The 13,422-nt window shown below is 44.1% G+C and overlaps 1 protein-coding gene across 1 annotated transcript; it reads right to left on the bottom strand.

Annotated features, from left to right (window-relative positions):
* Positions 1–11,093: 11,093 nt before the first annotated feature.
* LOC119359733 lies at positions 11,094–11,829 on the bottom strand. Its single transcript, XM_037625833.1, has one exon. It carries the CDS (start codon positions 11,649–11,651, stop codon positions 11,403–11,405), a length of 249 nt encoding a protein of 82 aa, XP_037481730.1. The 5' UTR covers positions 11,652–11,829; the 3' UTR covers positions 11,094–11,402.
* Positions 11,830–13,422: the final 1,593 nt, after the last annotated feature.

Genomic DNA, 13,422 nt, shown 5'->3' with positions numbered 1-13,422 from the left:
CATCAATATTGAGGCCCAAACTTGGGTCACCGCCGGTGCAAATAAATTGGGATCCATCATGCCAGGAGAGTAGACTTTGTGTATTGGTGTTGTAACACAAACTTCATACTCCTTCCCTTTCAAAAAAAATTTAGCGGACTTCATATGCATATGGAGCATGTATATGAAGGGTGTTGTGGTAATGCGCAAACTCAGAGTTTGCATATTATCCACCTCTATATCGTGGTATCCATTCATCGATGAATATATCAGACCTGCCTCTATAAGTATATATTAGTCTCCACAATCTCTCTTTCATCCCCACTTTATCTTCACGTGAGGTGGGGGCCACGTGAAGTTTCCTTCACGTCAAATGGTTGGTCTGAAAGGAGTGTGTTCTAAGGCCGCGTTTGGATTACCGTGTTTCCTTCCGATACACCTGTAAAAAATACACGCCCCCGTACGTCTGTATCTTTTCCGGCCGCAAATTAGTCTAGCCCTGTAAAATACACTTGTAAAATTCACACACCTGTATTAAGTTACACTCAATCCAAGCGCGGCCTAAAAGTTGGCTCCAAAGGAAGCGGAGAGACTATGGGCCTGTTCGAAACCCAGCTTCTCTAGCTGGCTTCCAGCTCCACTTGGCGATCACAAACCATTTAGCTCGATGGGCAGCTTCTTCCGGTGTGCTATGGGCTGGCAGCCCAGCTGGGATAATCTAGCATGTTCGGTTGCATTTGGGTCGACTTAAACTGGCCCATTTCGGTCGTAGTTTGGGCGAGGAGGCGGGCTCGGAGGATGATAACCGATGTCAATGGCGTCGTGGTGGGTGTCTATTCCTGATTGTTTGGAATGGGAGCCGGCGTGATTGGATTTGGAATGGCCCGATCTGCCGACGAATAGGCTTGGCGGCTGACGGCAAGGTGTGGCTGGGTGTGGCAGCAGGGCCAATGACGCTAGCTAAGTTATTAGAGAAGGGGATGTCGAGGAAAGAAGAAAGGTTGCGTACCGATTTGGCAGGGAAGGAGCAAATCGTTTTTAGGAAGAGTGAATCATTTTCTTTAGTGTGACAGTTCAGTCGTAATTCTGTCCAACTCTTGCCCTTCGATTTGGTGGAGCTAGGTTTTCTGGCTTCTCATATTTACACTAGGGGATGGCTTAGCTTCTCAGAGCTCAGGTGTTTGGGTCAATTCTCGTGTGGAGTTCATGGAGTTGAGAGCTAGAGAGGATCCGAACAGGCCCTATATATGGAGGATGCTTCATAAATTATGGAGATTGTGGCAGATATGACGAATCTTCTAGAGTGTCTTTACGGCTCTGTTTTCTTTTTTCCCAAAATCGCCATGTTTGTAGCTACTATGGAGATTTGGCCAGTATGGTAACTCAACTATAGTTTCATTACGGGTGTTGATCAAATAGATGTTCTCAAATGTCCACGAGCGCATTTGGACATGTTGGGACAACCGGTTGGGCATGGCCCCTCTAGGACTATCCCCCAAATATCCCTCCATTTTAAACATTTCAAACACAAAAATCAATGAAATTAAACCAAGTTAACAATATCTAACAAGTTCGATATACATTAACTGCAAGCTACCCTAAATTAAACCTAAACAAGACTAAATAGGGGGCGATGAACTCGTAGGTATGGCCTATAGGGCCACTGGGATGACCATCATTGTCATCGCCACGATTGTTGTCGTCATCGTGGTGGTTGCGGAAGCTGCTGCGGTATCTGTCCTTGGCTGCCGCGTCATGCTTGCACCACTACTGATGCTTCTCCTCCTCCGCCTTGCGCCACCTCTCCTCCTCCTTGACATAGAGTTCAGGCTCCATTCGGTGACCCCGATATGCAGAAGGTCCTAAATGATCATGTGCGAGTGGTAGGAGTCCAAGGCCCATTCCTATGCAAGCTCCAGGATGGCAATGACCCAGGCCGTCGACATTTGCGTCTTTGCGAATGACAGGGAGCACCGCACCAGGCTCTGCTCCACCCGCTGACGCGTTGTGAGACCCAGATGTCGAGGAGGACATGCCCCATGACCCACGTTTGCCAAAATAGTACTAGAGGCAGGTGTGCAATTGTGGCGGGGAAGGCACCCACTCTTGCTTCATGGGGGTGGGTGCATTGGATGCCGGAGCAGCAGGATAGTTGGGGCCCTTTACGGCGCCCGATCTGGACATCGCGGTTCCTCGGCGGGGAGGACGCTCGTTGTGGCCCCGCATCACTGACAGACAACGGGAGCTATGCCTAGAGTTGCTCCTCCTCCTACGAGGCAATCTCAAGCACATAGATCACCGACGGCTCCTCCTTTGGTGAATCCGCCAGGATCTTGTCCCAGTTGATGTCGTCATTGGCAGACTTGTCCTTAACGACATAGGGCGTTTTGAAGGAGAAGGGTCTAGCGACATGCGCCAGTGAGGTGCATTGTCCGGGGTGCATGCAGCAGGGATGTGTCCTTGTGTCCCCATAGATTGGAGCCCGAGCTCCTGCTGTCGCCAGATCAATTATCGTGGTCGGGCGGCGGCACCTCTGAGTGGAGCCCGAGCTCCTGCTGTCGCCAGATCAATTATCGTGGTCGGGCAGCGGCACCTCTGATTGGTACCCGCCAAGGTACCATATCATGCGGTTGCGGAGGCCCTCCTCCGACGTCATCTTCTTCTTGCCCATTATCACGGGGTGGCGGTAGGAAGAAGTGGGATGATGGTTATGGTTAGGAGGGCAGTGCTGACCCACAAGTATAGGGGATCTATCGTAGTCCTTTTGATAAGTAAGAATGTTGAACCCAATAAGGAGCAAAAGGAAATGACAAGCGGTTTTTAGCAAGGTATTCTCTGCAAGCACTAAAATTATCGGTAACAGATAGTTTTGTGATAAGATAATTTGTAACGGGTAACAAGTAACAATTGTAAAAAAGTGCAGCAAGGTGGCCCAATCCTTTTTGTAGCAAAGGATAAGCTTGGATGAACTCTCATATAAAGAAAAGCGCTCCCGAGGACACATGGGAATTATTGTCAAGTTAGTTTTCAGCATGCTCATATGATTCACGTTCGTTACTTTGATAATTTGATATGTGGGTGGACCGGTGCTTGGGTGCTGTCCTTACTTGGACAAGCCTCCCACTTATTATTAACCACTCTCGCAACCATCCGCAACTACAAAATAAGAATTAAGATAAATCAAACCATATCATGAAACATATGGATCCAAATCAGCCCCGTATGAAGCAACGCATAAACTAGGGTTTAAGCTTCTGTCACTCTAGCAACCCATCATCTACTTATTACATCTCAATGCCTTCCCCTAGTCCCAAATCATGGTCAAGTGTCATGTAGTCGACGTTCACATAACACCACTAGAGGAAAGACAACATACATCTCATCAAAATATTGAACGAATACCAAATTCACATGATTACTTATAACAAGACTTCTTTCATATCCTCAGGAACAAACGTAACTACTCACAAAGCATATTCATGTTCAAGATTAGAGGGGTATTGAATATCATTAAGGATCTTAACATATGTTCTTCCACCGAATAAACCAACTAGCATCAACTACATGGAGTTATCAACACTACTAGCAATTCACACGTACCAATCTAAGGTTTTGAGACAAAGATCAGGTATAAGAGATGAACTAGGGTTTAAGAGGAGATGGTGCTGGTGAAGATGTTGGTGGAGATTGACCCCTCTCGATGAGAGGATCGTTGGTGATGAGGATGGTTTTGGTTTTCCCCTCGAGGAGGAAAGTTTCCCCGGCAGAACAGCTCCGTCGGAGCCCTAGATTGCTTCTGCCTAGGTTTCGCCTCGAGACGGCGGCCCTTCGTCCCGAAAGCTTCCTTCTTATTTTTTCAGGTCAAAAGCCACCACATAGCAGAAGATGGGCACCGGATACCTGCCAGGGGGCCCACAAGCCCTAGAGGCGCGACTAGGGGGGTAGAGCGCGCCCCAGGCTTGTGGCCAACTGGTGGGTCCTCCTCTAGTATTTCTTTGTCCAATATTTTTATTATATTCCAAAATAATTCTCTGTAAATTTTCATGACTTTTGGAGTGTTGTGCAGAATAGGTCTCTCATATTTGCTCCTTTCTGGTACAGAATTCCAGCTACCCGCATTCTCCCTCTTTGCGTAAACATTGTAAAATAAGAGAGAAAAGGCATACGTATTGTACCATAAAGTGTAATAGCAGCCCATAATGCAATAAATATCAATATAAAAGCATGATGCAAAATGGACGTATCAGGGAGGAGAGTGAGAGTGGGTTTGATCTGTGTGGAGGGGGGAGGGATGTCAGGCCGATGTGGAGACGTCCGAACACCCCTAGTCCGCCCCTCGATTTTGGGTTGCAATGAGGGATTTCTTCTTCATCCCATGTCCGACCCAATATAAGCATCCGCATTTGAGGCCTACAAGTGTCCGTAGGGTGTGAGGTCACTTTTGGTGGATGCGTGAGAACGTGGCACGTGTCACTTTTCTGATGGGACTATGTTGCGCGTGTGTGACTTGAAAAATTGCAAGTGGGCTGCGGTGGGAGGCACATATACATTACCGCGGCGAGTATTAATTTGTTATCGTTTGGAGTATAAATTGTGTTAGAATTCTTTTCGTCGAGACCAATCTACATGGGTTCTAGTTTTGAAAATTGACACGAAGACACAATAGCGAAAGTTGTTCATGATTTGAAGGACATTTCTCTCGAAAAGATGTGTGTCCAACGTCCTTCCCCACTTGTACATTTGTAGTGACAATAGGAGTTTTAGGGCCTGCTTGGATGACGTCAACATAAAATTTTGCCCTGCATGAAAGGTGCCCGAGGAGTGTTTGGTTACTATCCTAGGAAAGTAGCAGTTAGCCTGGCCTGGTGGCCTCACAATTTGCTTAGCCTGGAGTGTGACCCAGGCATATTGCTTAGCCTGTGCGAGGCATTCAGAAAAGGACGCCTGGGTAGTTGGCTGGTGGTAATGAGCCGCTATTTCCAAGTCTTTTTATAGTTACATGCCCTCGATGATGGTACTATATTATTTTAATACTACCCCAGGCCATGACAGCAACAAAATACATGTACGCCAGGCCAGCCTCATTAGACACAAAACAATGAAGTACCAGGCTCAAATCAGGTAGCCTCTTTTCCTAGGCATGAAGCCCAGGCCACTAACCAAACATGCTCTTAGGGCCTTCACAGGGATTACCCCTTAGCTGGTGATTTCCTAAATCACATACAACTATTTAAGTCTTTGGGAAATATACACACATAGTTTTTTTTACACTATTCCATAGCTACATCTCCTTTTCTTCCGTGGAGCTTTTCATCTTTTTTGAGTAAAATGAATTTAAGTCCTAAAACTATTGGAGGTGTGTTAGTTTAGTCATATAACTTTGAAACTACAGTTTTAGGTCATAAAACTATTGTATGTGTGTCAGTTCAGTCCTATAATTCTGAAACTACAGTTTCAGGTCCTAAAACTATTGGAGGTGTGACCGTTTACTCTTATAGTTTTGAAACTATAGGCCATCAGTGGCATGATGTCTTGAGCTCCAATGAGGAGAGTAGATCGGTCATCTCAGCATAACGGCACTTCGAACAACGTCCAATGCCTACCCACTTGTGGTTGCTACTAGGGTTGTGTCACTCTCGTCAACCTTTGCGCTAGCTTCACGGTCTCGACACACTCCTTTGCATCATCCAGCAGCAGTAACAGTTCCCTACCTGTGGCCATATGCTCGTGTCCAAACAACAACCTGCGCGACCAACTCCACGGCAAGGGTGTCCGGGCAAAGATAATGTCATGAGAGAGATATGGAGGGAGGTGGGATGGCATCCTCCATCCCGATTGGCATGGGGTCTCCCTGCTGGCCTGCAAGACACATAGGGGAGGTGGAGCACTTTCACGTAAGTATTCCAATTAGTAATCATCCCAACGAAAAGCGAAGAAGAGTATTTATATGTAGCGTTTGTCACACACAAGTTGTCATAGTTCCTATGACTGCTTGTGATCTGCAAACACTGCTACTATCCCAAGGGGCAAATAAACCAGAGTAGTAAATAGGATGAATTTGCAGCAGTGGAAATAATAACACTTGAAATAAAGAACATGAATAAAGTAGAGAGTAAGGTTGTTTTTCCTACAATGGAGAAATTAGGCACGAAGAGAATTCAGTTCATGGTATGCATCAAGTGTGCTAGTGCAATAGTAATACCAGTTACCTTGGATCATGAATATAGTGTCTGATATGTTTGTTCGGTAGGCGAATCACCCTAAGGGTATGGAACTTCTCGCGGGATTACATTCTCTTCTATGGTCCTGCTTTGCCATTGCCACAGAGTGGTCGTCTTCATAATTAAGGTCCTTAGACTGGAACCAAGCATTAAGTTTAATGGATCACCGTTATCTCATATTGTCTTCGGTCGTCATAGATATCTCCACCTGTTAGAACAGAGGTCACAGATTTCCTAAATAATATGTGTTACTTGTGTAGGTCTTGAGATCATGTTGCTTGGGCCCTTAAATTGGACAACACGCATAGATTTCATCACAAATAACAACTTACTGGACAAATCATAAGACTTAAAACATGAATGACGACATATATAATAAGAGAAATGAACCTTACCACTCACTTAGATCTCTCACATCTAGAGGGGACTACTCACACATCATAAGAGAAGAACCAATCATCTCGAAAAATAAACCCATGGAAACCATATCAATAACAAGGAGATCCACAATGAAATGAATGACCCAACATGTGTTAATATCCAGATGAGTATGAATAGAGTTTACAACTCGATCTGACAACTTGGAATTCTTCTTACAATAATGAAGGACGAAATGATGATGGAGATTAAAGGACCAAATCTACGAAGATCTCCGGTGGTTCTCCGGATCCCTTCTCTCTATGGAAATGACTATGGTTCTCTATTGTGTGTCCTCCCTTCACAAAAGTGTTTTGTATTGATAAGGTGGAACTCCAGGCACCTCATACGACCATCCATGCACCTGCATGGAAGGTCTTCTTTTGTTGTGTCTCACCTGGTAGCTTGGCCTTCAACGTGGAAGTTGTAACATTTGGCTTGATTTACCATAATTCTCTTTGGTTTCCTTCCATATATAATATTTTCTGCCAAACAATGGAAAAGCATATTTTCTTCTCTCTTGAAGGATTAACGCTACAAATAACTAAGAAGCGGTATGAATCCGGTAAAAACCAAGTGAAAACACTTTGCAAATAATCAAAAATTCTCGAGCCATCACTCCCCGACAACCGCACCGAGGGAGAGGAATGCCGCCCTCCATACCGACTGGCTCGGTTCTCCCCGATGGTCGTGCCAAACCTCCCAGCGAGGTTGCACTGCACCTCATGGCCACGCATGTGGTGGGCGTGCAAGTTGCAACACACACTATGACAAAGGAAGCGTATGGCCACTTTTGGGGAAGTAAACACATATAAAAGTCTCATTTGAAAAAATGCACCATAGATGCTGGTCATGCAAGCTTAGGACCTGAGATGAACAAACTTTCATAGTTTTGGGACCCAAAACTGGAGTTTCGAAGTTACATGACTAAATTGACACAACTCCAATAGTCTTAGGACCCACAACTACACTTTTGAAATTATATGACTAAACTAACACACCTCCAATAGTTTTGGGACTTATGCATTGTACTCTTTTTTAGGGGGGGAGCTCTTCATGTCTAAGTGGGGCAATGCATACCTCCGCCTGTGGATCGTGGCCCATTTAGTTTTTGGCTGTATGCATCCGAGTTTTGACATGTTTTATACTCGATTTTATTCTAAGAACACTCTACTGTAGGAACTTTACAAAAATAAAGATTTTACAAAATATTCCAAAATTTTCAATAGTGTTCATGGATTTTAAAAATGATCAAGTATTTTAAAAATTATTTGCTAACTTAAAAAGTGTTCATAATTTTGAAAATGTTCCAATCTTTTAAAAATATATTTGAAAAAATAAAAAAATAACTCCAACATTTGAAAAATGTTCACAAATTTCAGAATATTTCAGAATTTCAAAAAATATTCTTGAATTTAAAATCATGAATGATAAAATGGGTAAAATAAAATCAAACAAAAAAACAAATAGGAAAAATAAAAATATATGATGATTTTAAGGAAAATCAGACAAATCATCACAGAAAAAAGAAGAAAAAAATGATCGAAGATGGTTCTAGAACCTTGCTAAAAAAATGGGGGGGAAAAGAAAAGAAAGAAGCTGGGTCAGCCCATACAACGCCTTAGTAGTGCGCGTTTGGTGAAGCATTGGATTACGCGCTAAACGAGTCTCAATTACCACATGCCCAATGTTTTCAGCTTGTTCAGCCCATGGAAGACATGCTATGTTAAAAAAACAGCATCATTTGAATGATATTTAGAAAAAGTCATTAATTTTTTTGATATATTTTAGTGACATGTTATTGTTCAGAACTGTTGCAAATATATTTCATCTAATCACGCAAAGTTTTGTTACTTTAGTCATTCTTAAATATATTTCAGAAAAAAATCATAGAAATCTCACAAAAATTTCAATTATTTTAGTCGTATTCCAATCAAATTCAAAAACTTTTCGTATAGGTAGCACATATTTCATGTTCTCAAAACAACGTGTATAAATGTTCGGTACCCATATGAAAATTTTATTGAAATATGACTTAAACAATTGAAATATGAGGTGCATCTATGAAAAATGACTGAATATGACTGACCAAATAAAGGTTGTGCGGAATATAGGTGTAATGTTCCTTGAAACTGATTGAAATGTGAATAAAATAATTGAATTTGTTGAGATTTTTTATGAAATATTTTTTTATTTTATTAAGAAAATGAAATAATACATAAATAATTCAAAAGTTTGTATTAAAATTACTTCCTTGAAATCTCACTGAAAAATTTCAAAACATTTGGACAATCTTACATCTTTCTTAAAATCTACCGAATAAAGTGAGTTCTTTTGAATAAAGATGACGAAAAAATGATACAAGACTCTTTTACAATATTTTAAAAAAATGTTTTTAAAACATTTCATTTTAGATAAAGACGTTGATGTGACTTATGGAATGTACTTCAACAAACCGTAAAGAAGAGAAGGGAATCAAATAAACATGTGCCTCGGAATACTACATGTTGATGCCAAGTGATAGGCTCACCAGACTCTGCTAAGCAGTGGAGCCATTAAAATTGAGTTTGCTCCCCATACGGGGCAATTCAAAGTTGAACCCAAAAGAGCACTGCTACACAGACGAGACCTTGGGGACCGATTTATGCATGACACATGTTGACAACCGTCCATCACTCTGGTATCAATCACAGGTTTGTTCAGTAATCGGCCACCCACGTATCGTGTACATAGTGATTTCGAACCCGAAAATACATTCTCCATAGTAAAAAGAAATAAAAATTCAAATATGAAAGTAGCTAATAAAGTAATTGTTTGATGCCAATGTTTGGTAAGCCAACATTTGGCAAAACAAAAAGTTGCCAATATTTGGCATCTTTTTAGAGATTTGTAGGAACTAATTGGCTGCCAATATTTAGACTTGCCAACAATTTTCATGTCAAATATTAGCATCTAACCAAGTAGGCTCTAATATATATTTTGACATATAAATGTTCAATGCTTTGTGTGTATAGCTATGTTTTGCAGTCAGATTCGAATGAGTTCATTGCAGGTGAAGCAAGGAAGCTCATGCACGTCAAAATTGCATTGCAAGCTGAAGCGGAGGCGTGTTTAGCCGCAATCGAGGGAGAGGGTAATGCAGGCGTTCATCGTGTGGGGCTGGGAATTCTGTTTCGTGATGCTAGAAGCAGCTGCATTCTTCGGTTTGATTCATTTGAATTTGTTTTCTGCCCGAGGGCTTGTAATTCTGTAGAGCACCCTTTAGCGCAGTTTGCCATATGGCTGTGCCATCCACTGTTTGGATGTACCATATGCCAGATTTTGTACTAGACTTGGTTGCTACCGATTTCGTTGCATCCGCTGGGTAATGGAGAGTTTTTTTATGCGTAAAAAATATATACTTTATGTGTATGTAAAACTCATGGAAAACAATACGTCGAAGGTAAACACTTAGAAGAGAAAAGCCATGGCCTCCCTCCTGCTTATTAGTGGACCTTTTGGGATGAACGAAACACAAGAGTTTTTTTTAGGCAAAAACGAAACACAAGAGTTCTCATAAACAAGTCCACACCACCACTGGTCATCTTTGCGAACATAAAAATGAGGCTAAAACTTGGGGAATTGAGGTGCCAAAGCACTTGAGAGAAATCATGCGGTGCGAGCAGCATTTTTTGCATTATGTTTTTCTTTTTTGTTTTTTGGCCTCCATCAAACTCCTTATTTAGTGGATGAGATCAATCTTTTGCCTCCATTTCAATTTTTTTGTTAAGCAATAGTTTTGTGCTTTGCTTGAAAAACAAATTTTGTGCTTAAAGGATTTATTTTTTTAGCACTTGATTTTGTTGTTTCCATCAAGGACACAAAACACAAACTACTTTCCTGAAAATTACTCAGGCATTCAGATTTTATTTTCACTTTTACTAGGTATTTTTGTGTGGATTAGTACCGAGTACTAGTGTTCATCCTGGGAGGCACTTTCACCCACCGTGTCCTTTTGGCATGGCACGGGAAGGACGCCAAGAAAAAGAAGGCAAAGGAGGACGGTGGATGTAAATGACCGCTTGATGACGAACTGGCGTGCGTGCTAAATAAGCCGGATTCCTCCCCTCAACTGCTCCTAATTATTGCCCGTATTTATTCTGTATCTGCTGCTACTCCATGCATCTACTATACTACTTGATGATCCCCAATTAAAACGGGCACAGGTTTTCCATGAGCGGCCGATTGCTCCATGCACCCATCCATCCATCACAATAACTCAGTCGATCGATCCCCTGTCTCTTTACTTTGATCCTTTCCGGTCACCATCCGGGCTACGCTGCCATAGCTAGCCGGAGGTTGAATGGTCCGTTGGTCACGAACCCATCTTTATTCTTCTTTAGCAGAATTAATTTAAAGTAGGGGGTAGTCATGCAACCCAATTAAGAGATGAGCGGGAAGAGTCCCCGGTTACACGGTACATTGCAAACAACTTTCTTAATGAAATCTCATCTTATTCAAACCAAAATTAAGGAGGGGATTAAAACAGACATCGACCTTCACGGTGCAGAACACGTGCATACAGTACATCTAAAGGTTGTTGGAGAAGGACAGCCACTGCTAACAGACAGTAAAACCGAACCAATTGCACCAGGCTGTAAAAGATTTATCGTCGACGAAAATGGAAAAAGAATACAGAGTGCATCAGAATACACGAGTTAGAACATGGTGGAGATCGATGGCAGGAGAAGTTAGCGGTTGATCAGCAGGCAGCACGCAGAGACCAAGCAGCGGCATCTTGGCTGGCTAGCTCTTGCTGGGCTGCTGCCTGTTGGTGCTGGCGACGTCGGCGGCGGCGCCGTGGAGGAAGTGCAGCAGCACGGGGCTCTTGCACCGGGGGCACCTGGGCTGCTCCTCGGCCGCCCCCGACAGCATCACGTACATGAGGCACTGCGGGCACCCCACCACCACCATCGGCTTCGTCACCGCCGCGGCCTCCTCCTCCGTGTCCGACGACACGCACGAGCTCGTCGGCGACTCCACCGTGCTTGCCATGGATCACCTCCTGCACAGTGCCTGCCTACTACTCCCTCGCTTGCCTAATAAGCTAGCGCAACCCGTACTGATCCTGTTGCGCTGCGCTCTTATGGTTGGTTATGGATGGATACTGTGCAACGGTGAGCGCGCACAGGAGGAGAGGAGCTATGTTTGTGTTTCGGGAGAATGGCGCAGCCTGCTATATATAGTGCTGTGCCCTCGGGAGGAAGGGGGACGGCATGGCCAGCACTTGAATGCAAGAACCTCCCCTGTCTCGCTGGACCTGATTTACGTTTTCCTTTATTCCTACAAAGATCTTTTTTCTCTCGGACAATGTAATTCTCGTAGCGAGATTTCTACGACGGTCGCAAACCCTTCGGATAGAATCTGAGAATAAAAATATTTTTTGTAATCCAACAATCGATCTTGGTTAGGATGATTAACCGAATGGATCCAAAAATTCTGCTGATACATTTAAATAATTAAACGTTTCACAATATGTTATTACAACAGACAATTTCCACAAGCTCAGAATCATTTAATCCATAATCATGGGCAAATGCATAAATATACACCTAAAAGAGAAGTGAGCACACAAAGTATTGTTGATGAGATTCATGTTTTTTTAATATTCTTCGAATTTTTCAATTTGTATTTCTACATGAATCAGGGAGATCGTTTATGGAATGATGATACATACGGCGGATCGGGATTGGAACTTTTTGCATCCTATGAAATGGTATGTGCGTTTTCAAGATGATAGGGAGGCGGGGCGATGGATCAATGGCTTGATCTACTCGCATCCGTCTCGTTGGATGATGATCCGGGACGAAGATGGAGATATTTTGGCCGGACGACATCTCAACGTTGATGAAGAGCTTGCGATCGGTAAGCATTTAATAATCAATTTTTTTCATATCGAGGTTCTTGAGTGTGTGCAGGCACCCATGGATTGCGACGATCAACTTGATGTAGTGGATCTTACGGAGGACGCCGACGGACCCAAGCCTACGCAGCGGGTTGGAGGACGTTTTTGGATTCTTGCTGATGAAGATGAAGACGATGATGATCCACCGGAAACGACGGTTCAGCCACCAACTACGCTTGGCGTGGCTACATCTACCTCGGTGCCTAAACCTTTGGTGAGTAGTAAGAAATCTGTTTTGTTCGGTACTCCGGTTCCTTCGCAGAAGTCGAACGTGAAACCATGGAGTGGACCTTTGCCGAAGGAGGGGCCGCCGGCTATCACTTTGTCTGATTTTTTTCGTCCCGAGTGCTGGACGAGAGTGACTCGGAGAAAGAAGAAAGGCGGACGTATGGTGTCACAACGATCGCCGGCGGTGGCCGCTGCGTGTGACATTCGGGCGGCCAGATCTGAGCGTTTGAATGCTCTTTTGGGCACAGGTGAGCCGCCTGAGAGTGCTCGCGATGTGGGCCTGGCTAGTAGTGGGCTAGAGGCCCAGAGGGCTGGCCAAGTTTGCGTAGCAACGGGTGTGGGCGACGTGCATGAGGAGGCCTCGGACCGATCGCCCCTGCATGCACGATCTACCTCCCCCTCTCTATTCGTTGTCGCTAGGGTTCGCCGTCGCGGGAGGGTCGGCTTCCCTTCGGCTTCCTTGCACCGTTTCTCCCCAGCACTCGCCGGTGTTGGACGGCACCCGTCATCTGGTTCCCGTCCGGCGGAGATGCCGCCCAAGCCACCTCCGTCGCGGGCTGCGCCAGTGGTGAGGAACCCGGCCGGGGCCGCGGGGGCTTCCGCTCCTCCGGCTGCGACTGCTGCCGCGCCGAG

This window comes from Triticum dicoccoides, chromosome 2A (genome assembly GCF_002162155.2).
Source record: "Triticum dicoccoides isolate Atlit2015 ecotype Zavitan chromosome 2A, WEW_v2.0, whole genome shotgun sequence".
NCBI classification, from domain to species: Eukaryota; Viridiplantae; Streptophyta; class Magnoliopsida; order Poales; family Poaceae; genus Triticum; species Triticum dicoccoides.
Note: the sequence above shows the minus strand (reverse complement) of the source record. Positions and strands in the feature narration are given on the sequence as shown.